This window comes from Protomyctophum bolini (genome assembly GCF_963924005.1).
Source record: "Protomyctophum bolini genome assembly, chromosome: 22".
NCBI lineage: Eukaryota > Metazoa > Chordata > Actinopteri > Myctophiformes > Myctophidae > Protomyctophum > Protomyctophum bolini.
Genome location: NC_137883.1, coordinates 19,594,603 through 19,613,119, shown reverse-complemented (window position 1 = coordinate 19,613,119; position 18,517 = coordinate 19,594,603). Strand labels below are relative to the sequence as shown.

At 40.9% G+C, this 18,517-nt stretch overlaps 2 protein-coding genes across 5 annotated transcripts; one reads left to right on the top strand and one right to left on the bottom strand.

The window, feature by feature from the left end:
* The first annotated feature begins 127 nt into the window (after positions 1 to 127).
* On the top strand, positions 128 to 1,966 carry bbln (bublin coiled coil protein). Its single transcript, XM_080756511.1, has 2 exons — positions 128 to 431; positions 861 to 1,966. Exons 1-2 carry the CDS (start codon positions 356 to 358, stop codon positions 1,088 to 1,090), a joined length of 306 nt encoding a protein of 101 aa, XP_080612637.1. The 5' UTR covers positions 128 to 355; the 3' UTR covers positions 1,091 to 1,966.
* Positions 1,737 to 18,456, bottom strand: ciz1a (cdkn1a interacting zinc finger protein 1a). 4 transcript variants are annotated; one of them, XM_080756508.1, is made up of 18 exons: positions 18,317 to 18,456; positions 17,220 to 17,494; positions 16,195 to 16,325; positions 13,625 to 13,821; positions 13,108 to 13,237; positions 12,793 to 12,877; positions 12,521 to 12,615; positions 12,338 to 12,425; positions 12,064 to 12,158; positions 10,836 to 10,918; positions 9,877 to 10,344; positions 8,670 to 8,800; positions 7,101 to 7,194; positions 5,788 to 5,916; positions 5,595 to 5,673; positions 5,299 to 5,420; positions 4,553 to 4,987; positions 1,737 to 4,489 (listed from the first exon to the last, which is right to left on the bottom strand). In XM_080756508.1, the coding sequence occupies exons 2-18, from the start codon at positions 17,414 to 17,416 to the stop codon at positions 4,391 to 4,393; spliced, it is 2,658 nt and encodes an 885-aa protein (XP_080612634.1). In that variant the 5' UTR covers positions 17,417 to 17,494; positions 18,317 to 18,456; the 3' UTR covers positions 1,737 to 4,390. The 4 variants fall into 4 exon arrangements, with proteins under 4 accessions (XP_080612634.1, XP_080612633.1, XP_080612631.1 ...); XM_080756507.1 differs by having other exon boundaries at positions 1,737 to 4,987; positions 9,877 to 10,017; positions 10,066 to 10,344; XM_080756505.1 differs by having other exon boundaries at positions 1,737 to 4,987.
* Positions 18,457 to 18,517: the final 61 nt, after the last annotated feature.

Below are 18,517 nucleotides of genomic sequence, written 5' to 3'. Positions count from 1 at the left end.
AGCTCACATAATTTAACTTTATTTCATGTAGTGCCTGTGTAGATGTAGTCTATTTTTATGTAGGCCTGTTTTTGGCATATACAGACGCTGGTCCTCAGTCAGCTGACACACGCGTGTGTCAGCTGACTGAGGGCCATAGGGCTCACACTCACACGTCCCATGATTATTCTCGCAACAACAAATAAGCTTGATTTACTTAACATCTACAGTTCTATGGATTATACGGGTTGTCTTTGTTTGCGTGGTTTTAATTTGGCTCTGTCTACTCTATATTGTCATGTAGTTTGATGCGAATAAAGCCAACAACAGGCAGAATATAATATATAAACAAACTGCTGTCACGGTTTTAGCAGAAATGTCTGGACCAAATGGAGATCCCGATATGTCGATAGACGAAGGTATTATTGACGACGATGAATTCAACGGAGAAGGTATAACTACCTATACTGTTTTATTTGTTGCTGAGCCTGTCACCTTAATTTAATCTTTAAAAACCCTCATCCTCACCCGCTGTGTTAGCGCACTGTGAAATAGAATTAAAGGGGCATTCCACTCATTTTCAACATTTTACTATGTCATTAATTAGCCCCGCAAGCAGAACCCGAATGTAGTAAAGTTTCTGACACTTTTATGACTTTGTCAGCCCGGTTCGGTTCGGATTGGGCTGACCCAGGGGGTTCCGAGAGGGGCTAGTCATTAATATACCTTAGTATGGAAATAAATTAAAAAAGTGACTCCACACAGCCAAGCCAATGATAAGAGTTGCAACTGTTGAAGTAGGCCTACAACACATCCACGTTGTAAAACACCATGCCATCATGTTTTACAGTGCATTTATCGTGTCCTCTTTTCCGTGACAGAATATGCAGCCATCAACACCATGCTGGATCAGATTAACTCCTGCATGGATGACATGGAGGACCGTAACGATTCTTTGAATGGCAAACTGCATGAACTTCTGGAATCCAACCGTCAGGCTAGGCTGGAGTTCAGGGCCAAGCTGGTTAGTCCTGACACAGAGGAGAACTCCTCTCCACCTACCGATGTAGGACCAGACGAAGACGGGGAACCAAATGCAGGACCAGATTAGATGCAGCAAGGCTGTGTTCAGTCACTGTTCTATATAGATGTTATTCCATAAGCAATGAAATACATTTATTTAATCTATAGATCAGTGAGTGACATGCTGTATCCACCAGGTCTATCAATAAGACACCCTGAATGTATTGTACCATAGCTGCATATTTTCTTTCCTTTTCCGGTTGATGTTTTGAAATCAGATCTTCTATAACATTCCACTTGGGGGTTCTCTGTCCTTGTCTACATGACATGTGTACGTTATGGCATAACGTAACGGTTATGCAGACTGGTCCTTTCAGGTCCATCCCTGACATGCCTGTTTGCCATATGCAACATGTTATGTGCTGTTTTAATGCAAATACATAAATAAAATTACCTTTCATACACCCTGCCCATTCTGTTAAGAGGCAAGTCAGACATTGCTTGTCTGACTGGCCTGGCCATTGTCACCTCCATTCCACAGTTTATGAATGATGGCTGGAGATTTAAGTAGAAGAAATATTGAGGGACAAGGAGATTAATTATGACAAATTCACCATCTTAATATGAATCAAGAAATACAGTCATGGAAATGTTTTGGAATTTCATTGCTATAAAAGGAGTGGGAACTTTGTTAAATCTACACACCACATCCACATTCAGACATACATTTCCAGTGGGTGTGGCAACTGTCAAATGTTTAATATTAAATGAAAATATCCAATACAGAAAAGAAACAATCCAAAAATACATGAAACTTTCACCAGTTAGAAAATCTATTAATCCGTTTTGTCAGTTGCTGAATAAAAATACGGTAAGAAACACAGCTTTGTTGGAAATGTCCTTTAGATGCCATTTCCTTTCTCAACAAGATACAAAAAAATAAAATCTTCCCATGCTACATATACTGTAGGCCTACACTGTTCTCTTCCCTTCAGCTTTGCACAATATAGTCTAGAAGTGATCATTTTCCTTAGAACAAACTAGTACGACAAAGTATGAAACATTATGTGAGTTGACACCATGACTAAAAGCCAAGGGACTACACAGCTCAACTTAGTTTATTATAGTTCAAGAAATACTCAGTTGTATGATGGTGCATCTGCAACACATTGTGAGCTTGATTTGGGGTTTAGGAATGTTAACTCTAGTACAATGCTATTTTTGTGGTATGGATGTATGTCCAAGCTAGCCTGACACTCAGTCTGTATTTTATGTCCAAGCTACTTTTAGTATGTCATTTCATTGCCTTAAATCCAGGAAAATATAAAAAAGGAAAGAGCTTGCTTTGCATCTTCAATTATTTTAACAGCTAATTAACGATATGATACTGTATATAACTGGAAATTCTTCATATGAATTTAAGGGCATGGGACCAGTTATATAAAACAATGGTACATTGTATGTCAAAACAAAATATTCCTGCTCTTAACCTGAATAAAGGATCTGGCAGATGGAAAACATGCTTTGTTGTTTTGAAATGATCAAAACTACTAAGTACAGAAATCTCCTGAAACAAAAGAATAACATGCACCATGAAGATGGAAAAATATTCAGTTAAAAATGTATCAGTCGAATAATACATTCATAATGGATGTTCAGTTTTTCTTTGTTTTTATTTGCTACATCAGAGTGCAAAATGAAGAACACAAAATGTAGCTCATCATACTTCAAAATGAGCCTAGCTCAACAGTTTAGCTGTGGCGAGTAAGAAACAAAGTAAGAGAAGTTTAGAACTCTTGAGATTAAATAATGCCATTCCATAATTCCTGAATTTATTCTGAGACTGAGAAATTCTAACTTTAATCTCAGAACTCTGACCTAATCCTCTTCCGTACAAAGAGAAAATGAAGTACATTTTCCCAATTTAAAAATTATAATTCAGCAAGAAAACTTAAGAAACAAAGACATTTTTAGACAAGCAGCCAGTGTCAATCAACAAAGCCTCAATAATGTTGTATGTCTACTACAGCTTCCCGTACAATCTACACTGCATTTTGTTTAGACATTTTCAAATGAAAATGCATTACTAGTACTAAAGCTGAAGTCCAGGATTCCTGCCCCCACACACAGAAAACTACACTACTGAGCCTTTGCTCATGTGATTTCAGTCTGTCTTTTATTTGCATCTGTCTTCTGCGATGTGAACAAGCAGAGTTCACAGCTTTTTGTCCTAATTCTAAACCATTTAAAAAAATTATAAAATCCTCCAACCATCTCCCCAAAAATGGTAATGGTAAATGGTTCAAATGACTAAAATAATTTGAAATGGAATATCCCAGTGAAGCTGTATTGTTGCATTATTGGTTGGTTCAGTACATTTGCACATACCTGGAATTTGTCCTCTGCATTTAACCCGCCTTGATTGGGTAGCCTGTTCATAAATCATTTTCTCTGGTAACTATTTTTGCACTAACCTTTTCAAATTTGTTTCACACTTACATTAAAACGCAATAACACAACTGACAAAAAAAAGATTTTCACATACTAACATTGGAATCGAATCAATGGCTTCTTCGAAGATCAAACAAACCACAGTATGCTTTGGAAAATGGTCATCATACATCAGATTATGCCAGACCACCAGGGTATGACATTAAGTTTTACAAGGTTTCTCCTGGATCTTGTCAACCACACTAAGCCTGGCATTCAAATTTTAGGCAAAGTATATATAAATATAAAATAGCTCACAACACACCACATAGCTACATGTGAGCTTATTACAAGAATAGCTCTACAAGCTAACAACGCAATACCACACGTTATGAGCTTGCTTTCTAGATGTGCCATTTTCAATGAATATTCGCCCATTCGCCCTTCCATAGGGTTCATGTGGTAAATCCTACCTCACATCAGTTCTCAGTTAGTGTACGTAGAGACTTGATGCACTTAGTGGAGAAGGTTGGAACTTTCAAATAGGTTGGGGGTGACCGTAACCTGGTGGGTAGAGGCCATCTGGTGTCTCCCGTTTGCCTCAAGGGGCCCCCAATACCTCGTCGCAGTGCCCCCGAGCAAGACACACTGAGCAGCTATCTTGGTGAAGCTGAATTTCCCCATGGGATTAATAATAGGTTTGCCTTCTCTACCTGGAAATGCTGGCCATAACCCACTATAATAGTTAATGTTTTTTTAGTTGTCCTGTAGAGGCCACTGCAACACAAGTTTCTTGAATTTGTGAGACTTGGGGTGAAGTTACTCACTGTTACCAACTTAGCGACATAAGAGTCTTATACAGAATATATATTATTTCACTTTTATAATGCCTTATTATCAGTTCATACAGTCATTTTACACCATTTGTTGGGTAGCCTAAGGCAGTAATTGTCCATCTTCAGCGTCTTGTTGCCCGGCCTGACTTCCTTTTGTTTGTTGCTTTGGCCTTCCCTGTACTGGCCGTCTCTGGTGCTGCACTCTTTTCCGGTACAACAGTCTTCTCTGGTACAACAGAAGCTTCTTGAACCTGCTGTTCTGTGGCCTCTTCAACAGGCTCCACAGCTTCTTGAACCTGTTGTTCTGTGGCCTCTTCAACAGGCTCCACTGGTTGTAACTGTGGCTCTTCACACAGTTCAGATGAACTCTCCCAGGCTGCACAAGCCTGGAACACTGCCTGCTCCATTGTGGTGACAGGGTCAAAGGCTGGGTGTGTGGAGCTGGAACTAGTTGTCGCAGTGCTGTTGATACTCTGTGGCATTGAGGTGGGTGCCGGTTTCTTTTTTCTCTGGCGGTCTTTTGGTAGCCTCACTCGGGTGATGGCAACAGTAGGCTGCATTAACTGATTATTACTCTTTACATAACCCTCACTGTGGTTGTCACTTCCATCCATGTCTGTGGTGGTGTCTGATACAGAGCTGAGCTGGTCTGCAGAAGCAATGTATAGTAGAGTGGTCTCTGAGGAAACCTTTTCTGCTGTAGCCCGTTGGTTGTGCTTCTATTAAATGAAAGCGCAAATAGTTTTTTCAAAACATCTTTATGTATGGCGCATAAATGGATGTTAGTACAAGTGCATGGAGAGATCTGGTATGGTTTGAGACATTAGATTCATTGAATCAATAAAAAATAATTTTACCCAACCATGAAAAAGCATGTAGTATAGGAACTTTTCAAAAAAAACAAAGGACCAAGAACATGTATATACTATATAATAAGACTTTGCAATAACAACAAATAATCACATTTAATGTGGGGAAACCCTACTGGCTTTGTTTGAAAAATCAAGTAAATAATGTCTTATAAACTAACCTTGAGGTTTTCAAAATGCTTTAAGGACTTGCAGTGGGAGTGTAGACCCGAAGATTGAAAATGGTAGAACCTTTTGCAGAGGCGACAAAGGAAGCCAGCCACCGGAATTAAAAAACTCGACCCTGATGGAAAGAGGTTAAGAGAACACTTTTAATAAAAAGAATGAGTGAAGTAAAATGGTGTTTATAAGGAATGTAAGATGTCAAAAAATACAAAGGCCTATAAAACCGCAAGATCTCAGAATAATCCTAAAGCTGACTTCATTCAGAGTGAATAGTTGCAATCTGGGATCTCACCATATACAGTGTCGGTGTCATATTCCTCATCACTGGCCATGTCCTCTTGGTCCGCATCTGTCTGAGATGACCAGCCACCCTACAAGGACAAAACACACAGCTAAATCAAATTGACAGTAAATCCATTGAGGGCCCAACATCTTAAAATTAATGAAAAGGTACAATATATATGACAGGAAAAACTATGTTTGACCTGTCTGCTGGAGCTGCTCTGGCTTTTATCATTCCTCTGTCCTTCCTCTTGTTCCACTTCACTGCCCTCCTCGTCCTCAACCAAATATTCCAGTGAGGCTACAGAAGACTCTTCAACCAAGTCATGTCCCTGAAGTTAGTCCACAACAATAAAAAAACAGTGAAAATGTACTTCAAAGAAAACATGAACAGACATACATACCGGTACCTCCTCCACCCAGATTGTGCAACCACAGGGATATATATTGCAAATTTAAGAAACGCTGTCGGACGGAAGAAAGTGTCACCTGTCTGTCTGATGTCTGTGGCCTCATACACACGTACAGAACACAAATGTTTGGTAAAACAATGTGACTCCCATTGGAAAACCATTGAGATGGCCATCAAACACAGACACAATTTACGGTAGAACATGCGTTTTCGACACCTCCCCTTTTGGCAGACGCGTATATCTTTTCTACGTCCGAGCATAGACATGGTAACGCCCCGGCTGCCTCTGATTGGCCTACAGACACTGCCGGCCTTACGAGAGTTTCCTCCGAGGTGGAAGATACATGCTACAACAAGTACGATATAATACATGAGAATGACGGCTTGGCACGCGCAACAGTAATTTTAATTTTTTGTAGAAGAGGCAAACTAATATTGTTTATGCCGCTGGCCTGTTTATTTGTATACATGTGTAAACTTGAAACTTTATTGTACTGTAAAAAGGTCTCTTTTCCCTTGATCTTTTTTTAGTATAATAGTATTAGTTTACTATAATTAGATTTATACACGATAATCAACACTAACACTTTAAATTAGAACACAGCCAAACAAATCATAGTACATACATACGTGTTCAATCAATTATTCAATCAAAGCAAACGGCACAAACCATAACATGAATTTTGTTCCCAAGTTCAACCCAACTTCCCAAGATCATCAACAATTCCCTCCCAATCAATGTGATCTATTACGGTATATCACATTACCCACACTGTACATAATTTCCTGTTCAGAACGGGTAAGGCCCTAGTATCTATAAATTCTAGGAATCTCTGTATGTGAATTATATCTGTCTGTCCTTCACATAGCTCGATTACTGTACATCTGATCGTATTCACACTTACACAGGTGTATTGCTGAGGACCCGTAAACCCATAGTGTTGAGTGTAAAGGCGATCAGATGAGCGTTCTCCAGAACAGCTAGCTCCAAATACAAACTCACTCAGAATGGTGATCATGCCCTGAACGGGCTTCAAGGTTTTTTAGCATAAATAAAATAATTATTAAACATGGCAAAACAAACTCAAGTGAGCAGTGCTTTACTTTGTGTTCCTTGTTACAATGGTGGTCGAGGACATTTCTGGTCAATTCAGTTTGACAGGTGGCACCTCGATGCTGCAGGCCTGGTCCTTTTTCTCTGTAGGCAATGCAGATGTACAGGAGACAAACAAGTTAAGAGTGACGGCATGTTGGCTCAACTTCCCAAAATGTAACCCTAAATGATTGCAGGCGTTGACACTATGGCCTGCCCCTGGCAGGTAAATTAAACTAGAACCGTCTATAAACACATCTGTCTAAACACCTGAATGTGGCCAGATTGCACTGTCTTTGGGTCTGTGGAATTTAAAATAAAAGCACTGTTTAACTATAATGTGCTGTTTTCACCGTTGCTACACTTAGAAATATAAAATAAAAGTGTGAACCCGTAGTCATATTCACAGCTATGTTACGTATTTCACATGAAAAAATGAGGTATGACATTTTTTTATCCGTTTAAGTGTTAAATTGGACAGTAATTAAATTATCATTTTATAATGGACAATTTACTGTGGGCATGACCTGTACTTGCCCGATGGGCAAGTGCCCATGAGACCTTAGTATCAACCTCTGTATTAGTGGATTGCGTACAGTAGTTAAGAAAATCCAGCTGATGAAACTTCCATAGACATTAACATTTATCCACATTCCTTTGATTAACTTTCACAAGTAAAGGGTGAAACAATGTGAGCTCTAGTCTTGCATTTAGCAGCTATATTAGAACATGTCAGTAGACCATAACTAAAGTAAACAGAAAGAGCACACAGCTAGGCCAGAGATCAATCAAGCTGTATTGACTTTAAAACCAAACACGTTGGGATACAAAATGAGTGAATGCAAATGATATATGAATTGTTGCCCTTTTTGCATTATACTTAAGCAATAAGACACAAGAGGGAGTGCTTTATCGAGGTTATTGGTACCGGTGTGCTCCGACACAACGTGAAGCGGAGTGCCGTCGCTCTTTATTAGCTATGATAAAGCATGGCCTTGAGAGTTTTATTGCTTTTATACAACAGCAATGCACTGTGGTTAAAGGGTTACCCCCTACCCACCCCCAATACAAACTGACTGCAAAAATAACCTTAATAATATAGAAATTATCATAAATGAATACTGAAACCAGATATAATCATTAAGGAAAGTTTATGCATGCACTATTGCACTATGTGTACTATGTAAACTCTTCATTTCCATTTTTCCAGCCATTCAGTTGCAAAAACAAATATTTGGGGACCCCCCAAAAATAATTTGGCGACCCCCTCAAGGGGTCGCGACCCACGGGTTGAGCTATAGGCAACTTAACGCCAGCTGGACTGGTCCACAATGTATCACAGAATTATACTTTTACTGATGATTTACTGGTGTATTGTGGTTATTGGCATAGCTCCAAATGCCTCTTGGCCAATCCCAATGTGCAGTTGGAATTAGCCGTTGTAAAATGTATGTTGTTGTACATTTGACACGTCATTCTCAAAACATTCGGAGGATCTATTAATCTTGCGGTGTCGGGTGCAACCGTGCAAGGCAAATTTAGTCTTCAAATGAGATTAAGTATGCGTGGATGACACCAACCTCTCTTTGCATGCTCCCTGCAGAGACTCCTGGACATGAGGCAACAGTGTGACCAGGCCGGTATTGCTCATGTGCTGAATCTCCATCATCCTCTGTTGGTGGGACGAGCCAATCATATGTTCCTGGAAATTCTTTACACGAACACAGAAGGAAATAACAAAAGAACCTTCAGGTTAAGACATGCTTGCAGAACCCACATCAACAAGTCCTTGTCTTTCTCTGCCTAAACGCACACACACAAACAGCAGCCTCTCCAGGAATTTGTGATACGTATAGATCAATGCAAATTCATAAACCAATCTGTGCAATAATTTGCTAAATAGCCGATCTACAAACTCACAATGCGCCACAGGCTGACACATAAAAATTCAAATAGGATTATAGAGGAAAACTGAGAGCATGTCTCTGCGTATCTGTGTTTAATACGTTTGATAAACCGCATTGCTAGTGAACATGGGTTCATATTTATGTGCACAAAAATAAACTAGTGCTGTCCAGCAGCTACCTGGGAAATTGGCACTCCTCATAGGCACACATAATTTTAAAACAAGACAATGGGTGTGTTCGGGAATACGCTCTATATCAGATATATATAATTGGGCTCATGAGCTCAGGCATGGCGGGACCTAATAATTGACAAATTAAGCATTGAGTGATAGCAACCACATAACATTACAAACTGTCAACATATTCTATTCTATTCATAGACAAAATATTACCCAAACACTAGAATACGGGAACAAATCTGTTCCTAGTTTGAATTGCAGATTAGAGCACGAAGATCCACACACCAGCCAATTAAGAGGATTTCTTTTAATACAATGATGAGCAACAAGATCTTCCTCAGGCTTCTTGTATAGACAGAACGTCGCCATATTAAATCCCCATAGTCTTATTACAAAACCTTTTATGACCGCTATTCAGCCGGAGTCCTCTTGCTTGTTGCACGAAATGTCACGTCATGGCATTACATTAAATCCTCTTAATGCCTGCTATTTGGTGTGCAGATCTTTCATCTCTAATCAAGATATATTTTTGATTCAGCACCCATTTTATTGGACATTGGGGTGTGCATGTGTTATATATTAGATCATTAGATAAGAACATTAAATCAGATTATAATCTGTGTATTGTCCAGGCATGTAAACATTATTATTTTATATTAGTGTACAAGTCAGTTCACCAGATGTGTGTATGTTCAACCTACCTGCTGGTTGTGACAGGTAATACTGCAGAGGTAGCAGTAGAATTTCTTAGCATCCTCGACAGTCTTCTCCTTGACATCCTCGGCAGTCTTCTGCGTGGCTTCCACGACAGTCTTCTGCGTGGCTTCCATGACAGTCTTCTCCTTAGGTTCCTCCTTGACATCCTGGACAGTCATCTGCGTGGCTTCCACGACAGTCTTCTGTGTGGCTTCCATGACAGTCTTCTCCTTGGGTTCCTCAATAGTCTCCTTGGGTTCCTCAATAGTTTTCTCCTTGGGTTCCTCAATTGTCTCCTTGGGTTCCTCAACAGTCTTCTCCATGGATTCCATGGCAGTCTCCTCCATGGCATCCTCCTCGCTATCTTGTGACGCTAATAAGGCTTCTTCGTCTTCTGGGGCTTCCTCCGAGTCTAAAGTAGTGCTTTCCTCATGCTGCTTATCAGATGGTCCTGTCACACCAGTGTCTATCAGCTGTTGCAAGACAACATTAACATTTTCAACTTATCCATTATACATTTGTTCCTCCTACTGTATAAATTATCACATACTGCATGCACACGTTGAGACTAGAACAGTGGTTCTCAAAGTGGGGTCCGGGGACACCCAGGGGTCCTTGAGGGAGTTCCACGGGGTCCCCAGCTAAATGATAGTTAGGACCCAAATGGACCCTTATGGGTCTGTAACTCTGAGTGTACAAATGGGACCAAATGGACCTGTTAGGGTCCAAATTAACATTTATTTTACAATCTAAATTGGGTCCCAGAGATAGAAATCCCATGAAATGCAGGTCCATCCGTAGCCTAATGCGTGCAGAAGAATCAAGGCCAATATGAATCATGGCCAGCACAGACCATGCAACCGTATTCGGGAACAGTAACAGTTTGAAGTATTCATTTGGGGGTGCTTGACATGAAAAGGTTTGAGAACCACTAGAAAGCCCAGTGTGGTTTGTTGACCTCTACCTCAGCAGTTCTGCTCTCCTCAAGCTCCTCCTCCGCATCATCAGATACTGCTATGGACCCCCCTGCCTCGATAAGGATGCAGTCTGGAGATAGAGCCAACCACACACACAATTAGATGCAACATTACATCATCAATGATGAGTTAAGTCTGCCATTTTACCTGGGAAATTGTTTACAATTGCCACTTATGGGCAGCAATAACTGTTTCACCTGTGAAGCACAGTGTTTATGAAAAGGACCAAAGTGATCAAGGAAGATGGCATACTTTCTAATCATCACTAGAGGATTTATTTTCAGCCCGGTGTGTGTTTCATGGTTTAAAAGCAAAACTAAATCTCACAACTGAAAACATTTTTGACGGGACAAAACCCCCCCTCCCCCCAACACACACACTAGTGCTGTATTTCCTAAACAATTAGCACAATATGTACAATTTATGATGTTAAAGTATTATCGTTGTAAAAACCTATGTTCTTGGATTTCTTACAGCCAACTGAGAAGTCAACCAAATGAGCCAATTGCAACGCTGAAGTATTTACACAATCAGCGTCAGGATTTCTTTCAAAATAGCAGCTCATGGTGCCGCGCAGATATGGCAGCCTTTACTCTGAAAGCCCCCTCCCTTCCGTTCCGTACAAAAACCGGAAGAAATAATGTTGCTTGCTTAATGAGCAACGATAAAGTCGCTTGATAATCCCTCGCGTTCATAGGTTTCCACACGTCCTACCGTAGGCGCCATCCTAGTTACTCTAGCCGATGGATTGTGAGGACGTGTACACAGTTAAACACGTCCTAGCGCATTTTCATTGATATCAAACGAGAGAAGAATATTCAGATTTATTTTCTTTTTTTGTTGGCCACATTTGGGCAAGGGCCACATTTGGGCAAGGGTTCAACCCATTCAGAGCCCTATTAACTTCTATTATACGTTTAAAGTTACATATTTCAAAAAGGTATAAAACGTATGTGGAAAAACATAGTGGAAGTACTTCTGTGGCCTACTGGCAGGATGCATTTGGCACTGAGCCACTGATCGGTCCATAGATTTGTGAGATTAGCACCGACACACAGACAAACAGACACTCTTCTAGATGGCTAGACTCCTGCAGAACTACCGTGTACAAGCCCGGGGGCACCAACACAAGGACAGTCACAGCACATAGACAAAATGAAAGGTAACTGTTGCCTATTATAAGCCAACCAGGTTTTTGTTAGCCTGTGTCCTTACCATCAGATGGGCTATCCTCTGTAGCATTGTTATAATCTGGTATGAGAATTATGTCATCAGTCCCAATGTTGGTCTTTTCAGAGGACTCCTCTATCCTGCATGGTGGAAGAAAGATAGATTAGGACAAAGATGAGTGGATAAAGCCACGAATGTTTAGGTTCAGTCATAATGATTATTTGACTGACATATTATTTGATTCATCCGATCTGAATACATAGGATAAAAGGAAAATCAAATAAAGAAAAGAAAATGGCAGTCATGATGAGTGCCATACCCATCAGTCTTTTGCTTCTTGACCACAGGCTCCTCTATTGGCTCTGCAGATGCCCGTGTGTGTTCCGCTGTGTTTGATGGTACCCCATCTGTAGGTTGCATACGACCGTCAATGTATTTTCAAGCCCGGGGACACCAACACAAGGACAGTCACAGCACATTTTTTGTTTGCCTGTGTCCTTACCATCAGATGGGCTATCCTCTGTAGCATTGTTATAATCTGGTATGAGAATTATGTCATCAGTCCCAATGTTGGTCTTTTCAGAGGACTCCTCTATCCTGCATGGTGGAAGAAAGATAGATTAGGACAAAGATGAGTGGATAAAGCCACGAATGTTTATGTTCAGTCAGAATGATTATTTGACAGACATTATTTGATTCATCCGATATGAATACATAGGATAAAAGGCAAATCAAATTAAGAAAAGAAAATGGCAGTCATGATGAGTGCCATACCCATCGGTCTTTTGCTTCTTGACCACAGGCTCCTCTGTTGGCTCTCCAGATGCCCGTGAGTGTTCCTCTGTGTTTGATGGTACCCCTGTAGGTTGCATACGACCGTCAATGTATTTTCACGTACTCGTTAAAAAAAAGGGGATAAGACACAGGTCCCATATATTCCACCCAAAATACATTGTTTTCTCGCCCAGTACCAGTGTGGCTGAAAAGTAAACATGGGCAAAATGTATCACGTCGACAAGTCATGCTTAGTCCTGAGGTACCGAACCCTGAAAATGCAGCAAACGACGCCTGAGCGTGCCTCTGCCATACCTGTTCCACCCTCAGCCATGGTGGCGTTGGTAGCACTGGCTGCAGGTTGGCCATCTGTATTTCCTGCTGCCCTCTGCTCACTATCCCTCTTCCTGTCCGCCGCCTGCCAAGCAGACAGGAAGTCAGCAGGCTATACACACAGACAGATTAAATAAGGATCATGGATATATCAACAATGACGTGGCTAGTTTATACACATTTGAATCCACCAATTCTTGTTAACAGTAATAGGTCCCCTTGGAACTAAGGCTAAGCCATAAATCCATGACCAAGCTTGGACTAAAATGTCATTCAGGGCCCCTCAAACGTGAATAATTTTGTCAAGTGTAATTTCAAAGCAACTTCTACTGCACCACAAAATAATGACATTTCTTTTTAACAAAAAAATGAAATGTTGAAATAAGGAGATACAGGGTTTCTGCCCAACAGCACAAAATGTAGGTGGAACAATGGGTGAAATGCCATACTGTGTCTATTGAATGGGCGAGCAAAACGTTAATGATCCTCCAGCAATTACCGTGGCATTGGGGGGGTTGGTGTTGGGGTAGTAGCGGGGACCATGGGGGTGGAAGTGTCGAGCGGGTGGGAAACCCATCATGGGGGGCTTGAGGGACACACCCATTGGAATTGGTCCCAGTATGGAATTCCGGGGCCATGCGGCATTGAACTGACGGTAATGCTGCTGTCCAGCCACCGCAAAGCCCCGCATGCTACCTGGATGGTGGACCGAGGAGGGGAGACATTGATTAAAAACAAATGCAAGTGGATACAAGAACAGGAAGAATGACAGCAGTAAATAATAAATAAATAAAATAGAAATGAGTTTCCTGGTTGTAAATCCTTTAGCTTGTAATTTGAGCAAGGCCTGCCTCTCCTATAATGCATCGGTTAGCATTTAAAAAAGACATTCAACAATTTGGTTCTGATCAAGCAATCTTATTTGGTCGAGAGGCTGAGCCACACAACATAAAGGGCTGCACAATTATGACTACCGTATGTTTATAATCACGATTGCTGATTTTTGTAATCATAATTATTCAATGTCCATTTTTTGTTCTTTTTTTGGTGTGGGGGGGGTATGATTTTATAATATCTTTAAAGCCTTTGTTAATTGTACTTATCACTGCCATATCTTTGGTCAAACATTATGTAATAATGGTGATTTTATTGTAGCTCTGTGATCCTTGATGGGATGGATAGATAGTTGTACAATATTCTGGTTGTGAAATTGGTGAGGAGACGAGGGCAAGGTGCAACAGCTGACAGAAATGAATGAATGAACGATCTTATGAATGAATTGCCTGCAACATAGCAGCTAAGAATTAACCACTTGAACACTTGACTGGGACTCCGGCGGGGCTAGTTTTTTTTCCCTCTCTAGATTAAATCACTTCATCGAAAATAGCCAATCTATAAGTGGCGCGTTATGATCTGAGCTGGTAGATTTGCTAGGCTTCATGGGCTTAATTAGAGCAGAAATAACTCTTCATCAAACCATAATATGTCAGTGTTTTATTCACACTATAAAATGAAATATGCATACATAGAAGACTTAAGTAGTTGAAATCATGTGCTATAGTGAATAGCATCACAGCATTTATAATTTATGGCACTTGCCTCACTCAGACAGTTGTAGCAAGGTTTGACGTTTAGGTATTTTGCTAATTGCCCTGCGGGTGAAGTACTACCGGGTCAATCTACTTGCCCAATCTATATTTCTACTTGCCATACCTAGGGGGTACCGTTGCCGGCAGTGCAGTGTGTAGATTTCTCTCCAACATCAGACATGCTCAGCAGGGGTCGAGACTAACTGTCCCCCGCTCCCCCCTGCACAAATTTAAATGACGTTTCTCGACATGAGGCACCTCAGTCACTTAGTCTGGGCCTGTCACAATTTCACAAAGCTGCGAAGCGACATCATACTATTTATCTGATTGACCTCATTTAGGCGGTGCAGCTCGATCATAAAAGAGAAATGGTTTTCCAGATCAGATCACACGTGGCCGCAGACCCGTCACCATGTTTGAGCTAAGCCGTGTGTGCCAACACAAACTGGATTAAAAGATTGCGCGTGAATCTGCGTGCTTGTGCTATGGAGATGATATCCAAAGCACCCTCATGCTCATAAAACACAGTATGTGTGGACAAATCCCATAGCCCGAACTCTGAATCTCCAGTGTTACATAAAAATGCTAATAAACAGCTTACATTTTGGGAAAGTAAAAAATGGGTGAATTCTCCGTTCAATCAATTATTAGCCTGAGCTAACGCTAGACCTTTCTGGCCTAGGTGGGAGGGCCGCGGCTCAGATTTGCGCACACCCTGATTGGTTCACCGATCAGTCAGCCCCGGTCTCTCCTCCCCCCAGTGCAGCACTGTTATTGTGTCGACCAGAAGCAGAAACCACTGGTTGCTGGAGTATACCATTCTAACGGACTGTCAAAGTTATTTCCACTTTGTCGGCACACGTTGGTTTTTTTCTTATACGGTGTGGTGGGTTCTTCAGCCATTCTCCTAATTTTCCTCGCATAGCCTCGTTTGAAGTTCCACCGGTAATGATTTCCTCACGGTGTTATTTTGAGGGGTGCACACCGCTCATCATTTAGCTGGGGACCACCTGGAACCCCCTCAAGGACCACTGGTGGTCCCCGGACTACTGGTTGAGAACGCCTGTTCTACATCTATTCTAAGCTTAATTAATGAAAAAATAAAAACCCACATTACACATTACATTCAAAGTAATGTAGAGAGAGAGCACAGACCGACAGCAGGGAGAGCATGGGATCGGGGTAAAAATAGTCTTTCATGTTAATTTAAATAGAGATATTATATAAATTTATTGAAAAAAAGGCATAAAATAATAATAAAAAATCACGCTGCTGTCGTCGCATGCCGGCCCCCCAAAACGAGTCCTGCACAGAACTTGGCCCCCCCAGCTCTGTGCAGTACCGCTTAGCTTATAATGCATTATGATGACCAGCACAATATATAAAACTAATGACGAGGGTTATGAAGCCTTAGATAGTGCATTATAGACCTGACCTCTAAGTAAAGTGTTGTTATTACTAGGAGCACTTCCAGTCATACCTTGCATGCGTTGCATCATTATGGCCCCCTGTAGCATGTGGTGGTTGGGGCCGATGATGGTAGTCTGGGTGGCCTGGCACAGGTTGACCATCCTTTGTGCAGGGGGAGCCTGTGGAGCCACAGGAATGGCCCTACAACACCACAAGCACACAGGTATTTGCTTTTTTTCCCAGCAACTAATATTATGACAAATGTATGTAAAAAATAATAGCTCAAATGGTGGACAATTAACTATATACTGTACATACAAATTAAAGAATGTATAGGTTACAATTGGAACCAAATGTTTCCAATTTAACTTCTGAGAAGTGAGAACTACAGACTCAGAATTAAACTGACACTGTAGTGCAGATTTGTGTCGCAGTCCCAGATATAAAAAACAACAACAACCACCAAACCAACAAATAAAAGGTCTAATCTAATGCATATCAAACTGGGGGTCCTTCAAATGAAAACGTTTGGGAATCACATGTGTTAAATGACCTCTTCCGAACAACAATGTCCCGGTAGAGCAACTTCACAAGCCTCAACAAGTGGTAACTGTATTGTTCCCAGGTGTAACAATTATTTCTGACAATCTGCCTTCTCAGTAGAAGGGGCAAACCTTGCCTACTGTACTAAAACTAGAGAGGGCTTGTAATGTGTTCTACAGAGGACTCAAACTATGGTTGAAATCAAATCAACTGTGCTGCTCACATGTATAGTATCTGAGTCACTGTTACCTGAGTGATTATGTTTATGTTTTGTTTTATAGGTCAATGTAATGGGTATTGTAATTTTGTTGTAAAATATTATTAGTATATATTCCTTTTTTGTGTCCTCGATTGGGTTTTACTGTATTTTTAGAAAAGTCTCCTGTGGACAGGTGGTGAAAATTATCATTACCACTCATTGTAAGCAATGCATCTACAAATTGTACTTGTGCAATGAGAAATGTGATGTCCATAGCTCATATTAAATAAATAATAATAAAATAATAATAGGGCCTTGCTTGCTGATCCCCGACGTGGAGTTCATGATATTACCGCTGTGCCTGGACCTGGTGGTGGTGTTGGTGGTGGTGGGGATGGGGAACATGGTGCACCGGCGGAGGCTGCTGTGGCGGAGGAGGAGGCGCCTGTTGTTGGAAGAGATGTTGGAGCTGCCGCAGGTGTTGTTGGAACTGCTGATGCTGTTGATGCTGTTGCTGCTGTTGCTGGTGGAGATTGTGTGGATTGAACATCCTGCTGTTGTTGTAACAACAGTACTGTCAGATCCGAACCGTAGAAGTAGTCGGACACTTGCTCTTCAGAGTGAGGTTCTATCAGATCAGGGTGGGAAAATGGGCAAAACGGTGCTTGAAAATCTGCTCCGATCAATTGTGTGTCATCTGGTGCATATATGAACATTAAAAAACAGCGCGCGTCCGTCCATCCCATACATACAACAGGTACGTGTCAGCGGACAGCCAGCCGCTGACAAAGACAGAAATTATGTTGGCAACCGACGCGTTAGCTGTTTAGCTGGTGCCAACGGGAACATTAAAACGTTAGTTAGTTATAGAATCATCATGCCGTCTTGCTTTATTGCTGCTTGCGATCAATGAACACATTCACATAATATTCCAAAAACGAAACATTATTATGAACACAATAGCTGGTCGCTGTTGCCTTCAAAATAAAATGCATTGTGTTACTGTCTCAACGTGGATATTAGCTGCTGTACAGTGAAACAAAATCATAATGAACGTATTAACGTCATTAATATATGCATTCATTTAATTAGCTTCTGCTGTTTTTGTTGTTATATTCTTCCAATAAACTCAAACTGTGCCTTCATGAATATTTAACACATATATTTTTGGATAAATATATTATTCATGTAGCCTACTCATGCATATTTGTTTTGCACCATCCTTTAACGTTACTTACTTGCATTTCGATAAGGTGTAGGCTACATTTAGTACGTTTTCGCCTGGATGTCTCAACTCTCATTGTGTTTTACTGTAGCTAACATGACCTGCTGCTCTGCCTGCTGCACTTGCCATGCTAAGTTTAGCTGACTGTGGCTAACAACATTTAGCATAACACACATAAAAAAGCTAAAGTTGCACAACTTTCCACAATTAACCGGTGCTACTTACGGTCCTTAGAGCTCCTAATTTCCAACCGGGAAACCGAAACGGAGATATAACGTTATAGGTGAATGATAAAAACAAAGACTAGATTAATATAAGTAGGTTCCATGCAGTCTCGCGCTGCAGACTCAGTCAGTACAACTACTAGATAATCTAACCTCGCTTCGAGAACAGTGTTGCCAGGTTTTGCGAGAGAAACAAGCAACC

What these genes read in the sequence shown, in the direction of transcription:
- bbln (XM_080756511.1), top strand. Translation starts at nt 356, where the DNA reads ATGTCTGGACCAAATGGAGATCCCGATATGTCGATAGACGAAGGTATT. An exon ending in CGATGAATTCAACGGAGAAG is followed by an intron (nt 432 to 860) that starts GTATAACTACCT and finishes TTTCCGTGACAG; the next exon opens with AATATGCAGCCATCAACACC.
- ciz1a (XM_080756505.1), bottom strand. Translation starts at nt 17,416, where the DNA reads ATGTTCAATCCACACAATCTCCACCAGCAACAGCAGCAACAGCATCAA. An exon ending in AATGATGCAACGCATGCAAG is followed by an intron (nt 13,822 to 16,194) that starts GTATGACTGGAA and finishes TCCACCATCCAG; the next exon opens with GTAGCATGCGGGGCTTTGCG. An exon ending in TGACACCGACACTGTATATG is followed by an intron (nt 5,421 to 5,594) that starts GTGAGATCCCAG and finishes TCTTTCCATCAG; the next exon opens with GGTCGAGTTTTTTAATTCCG.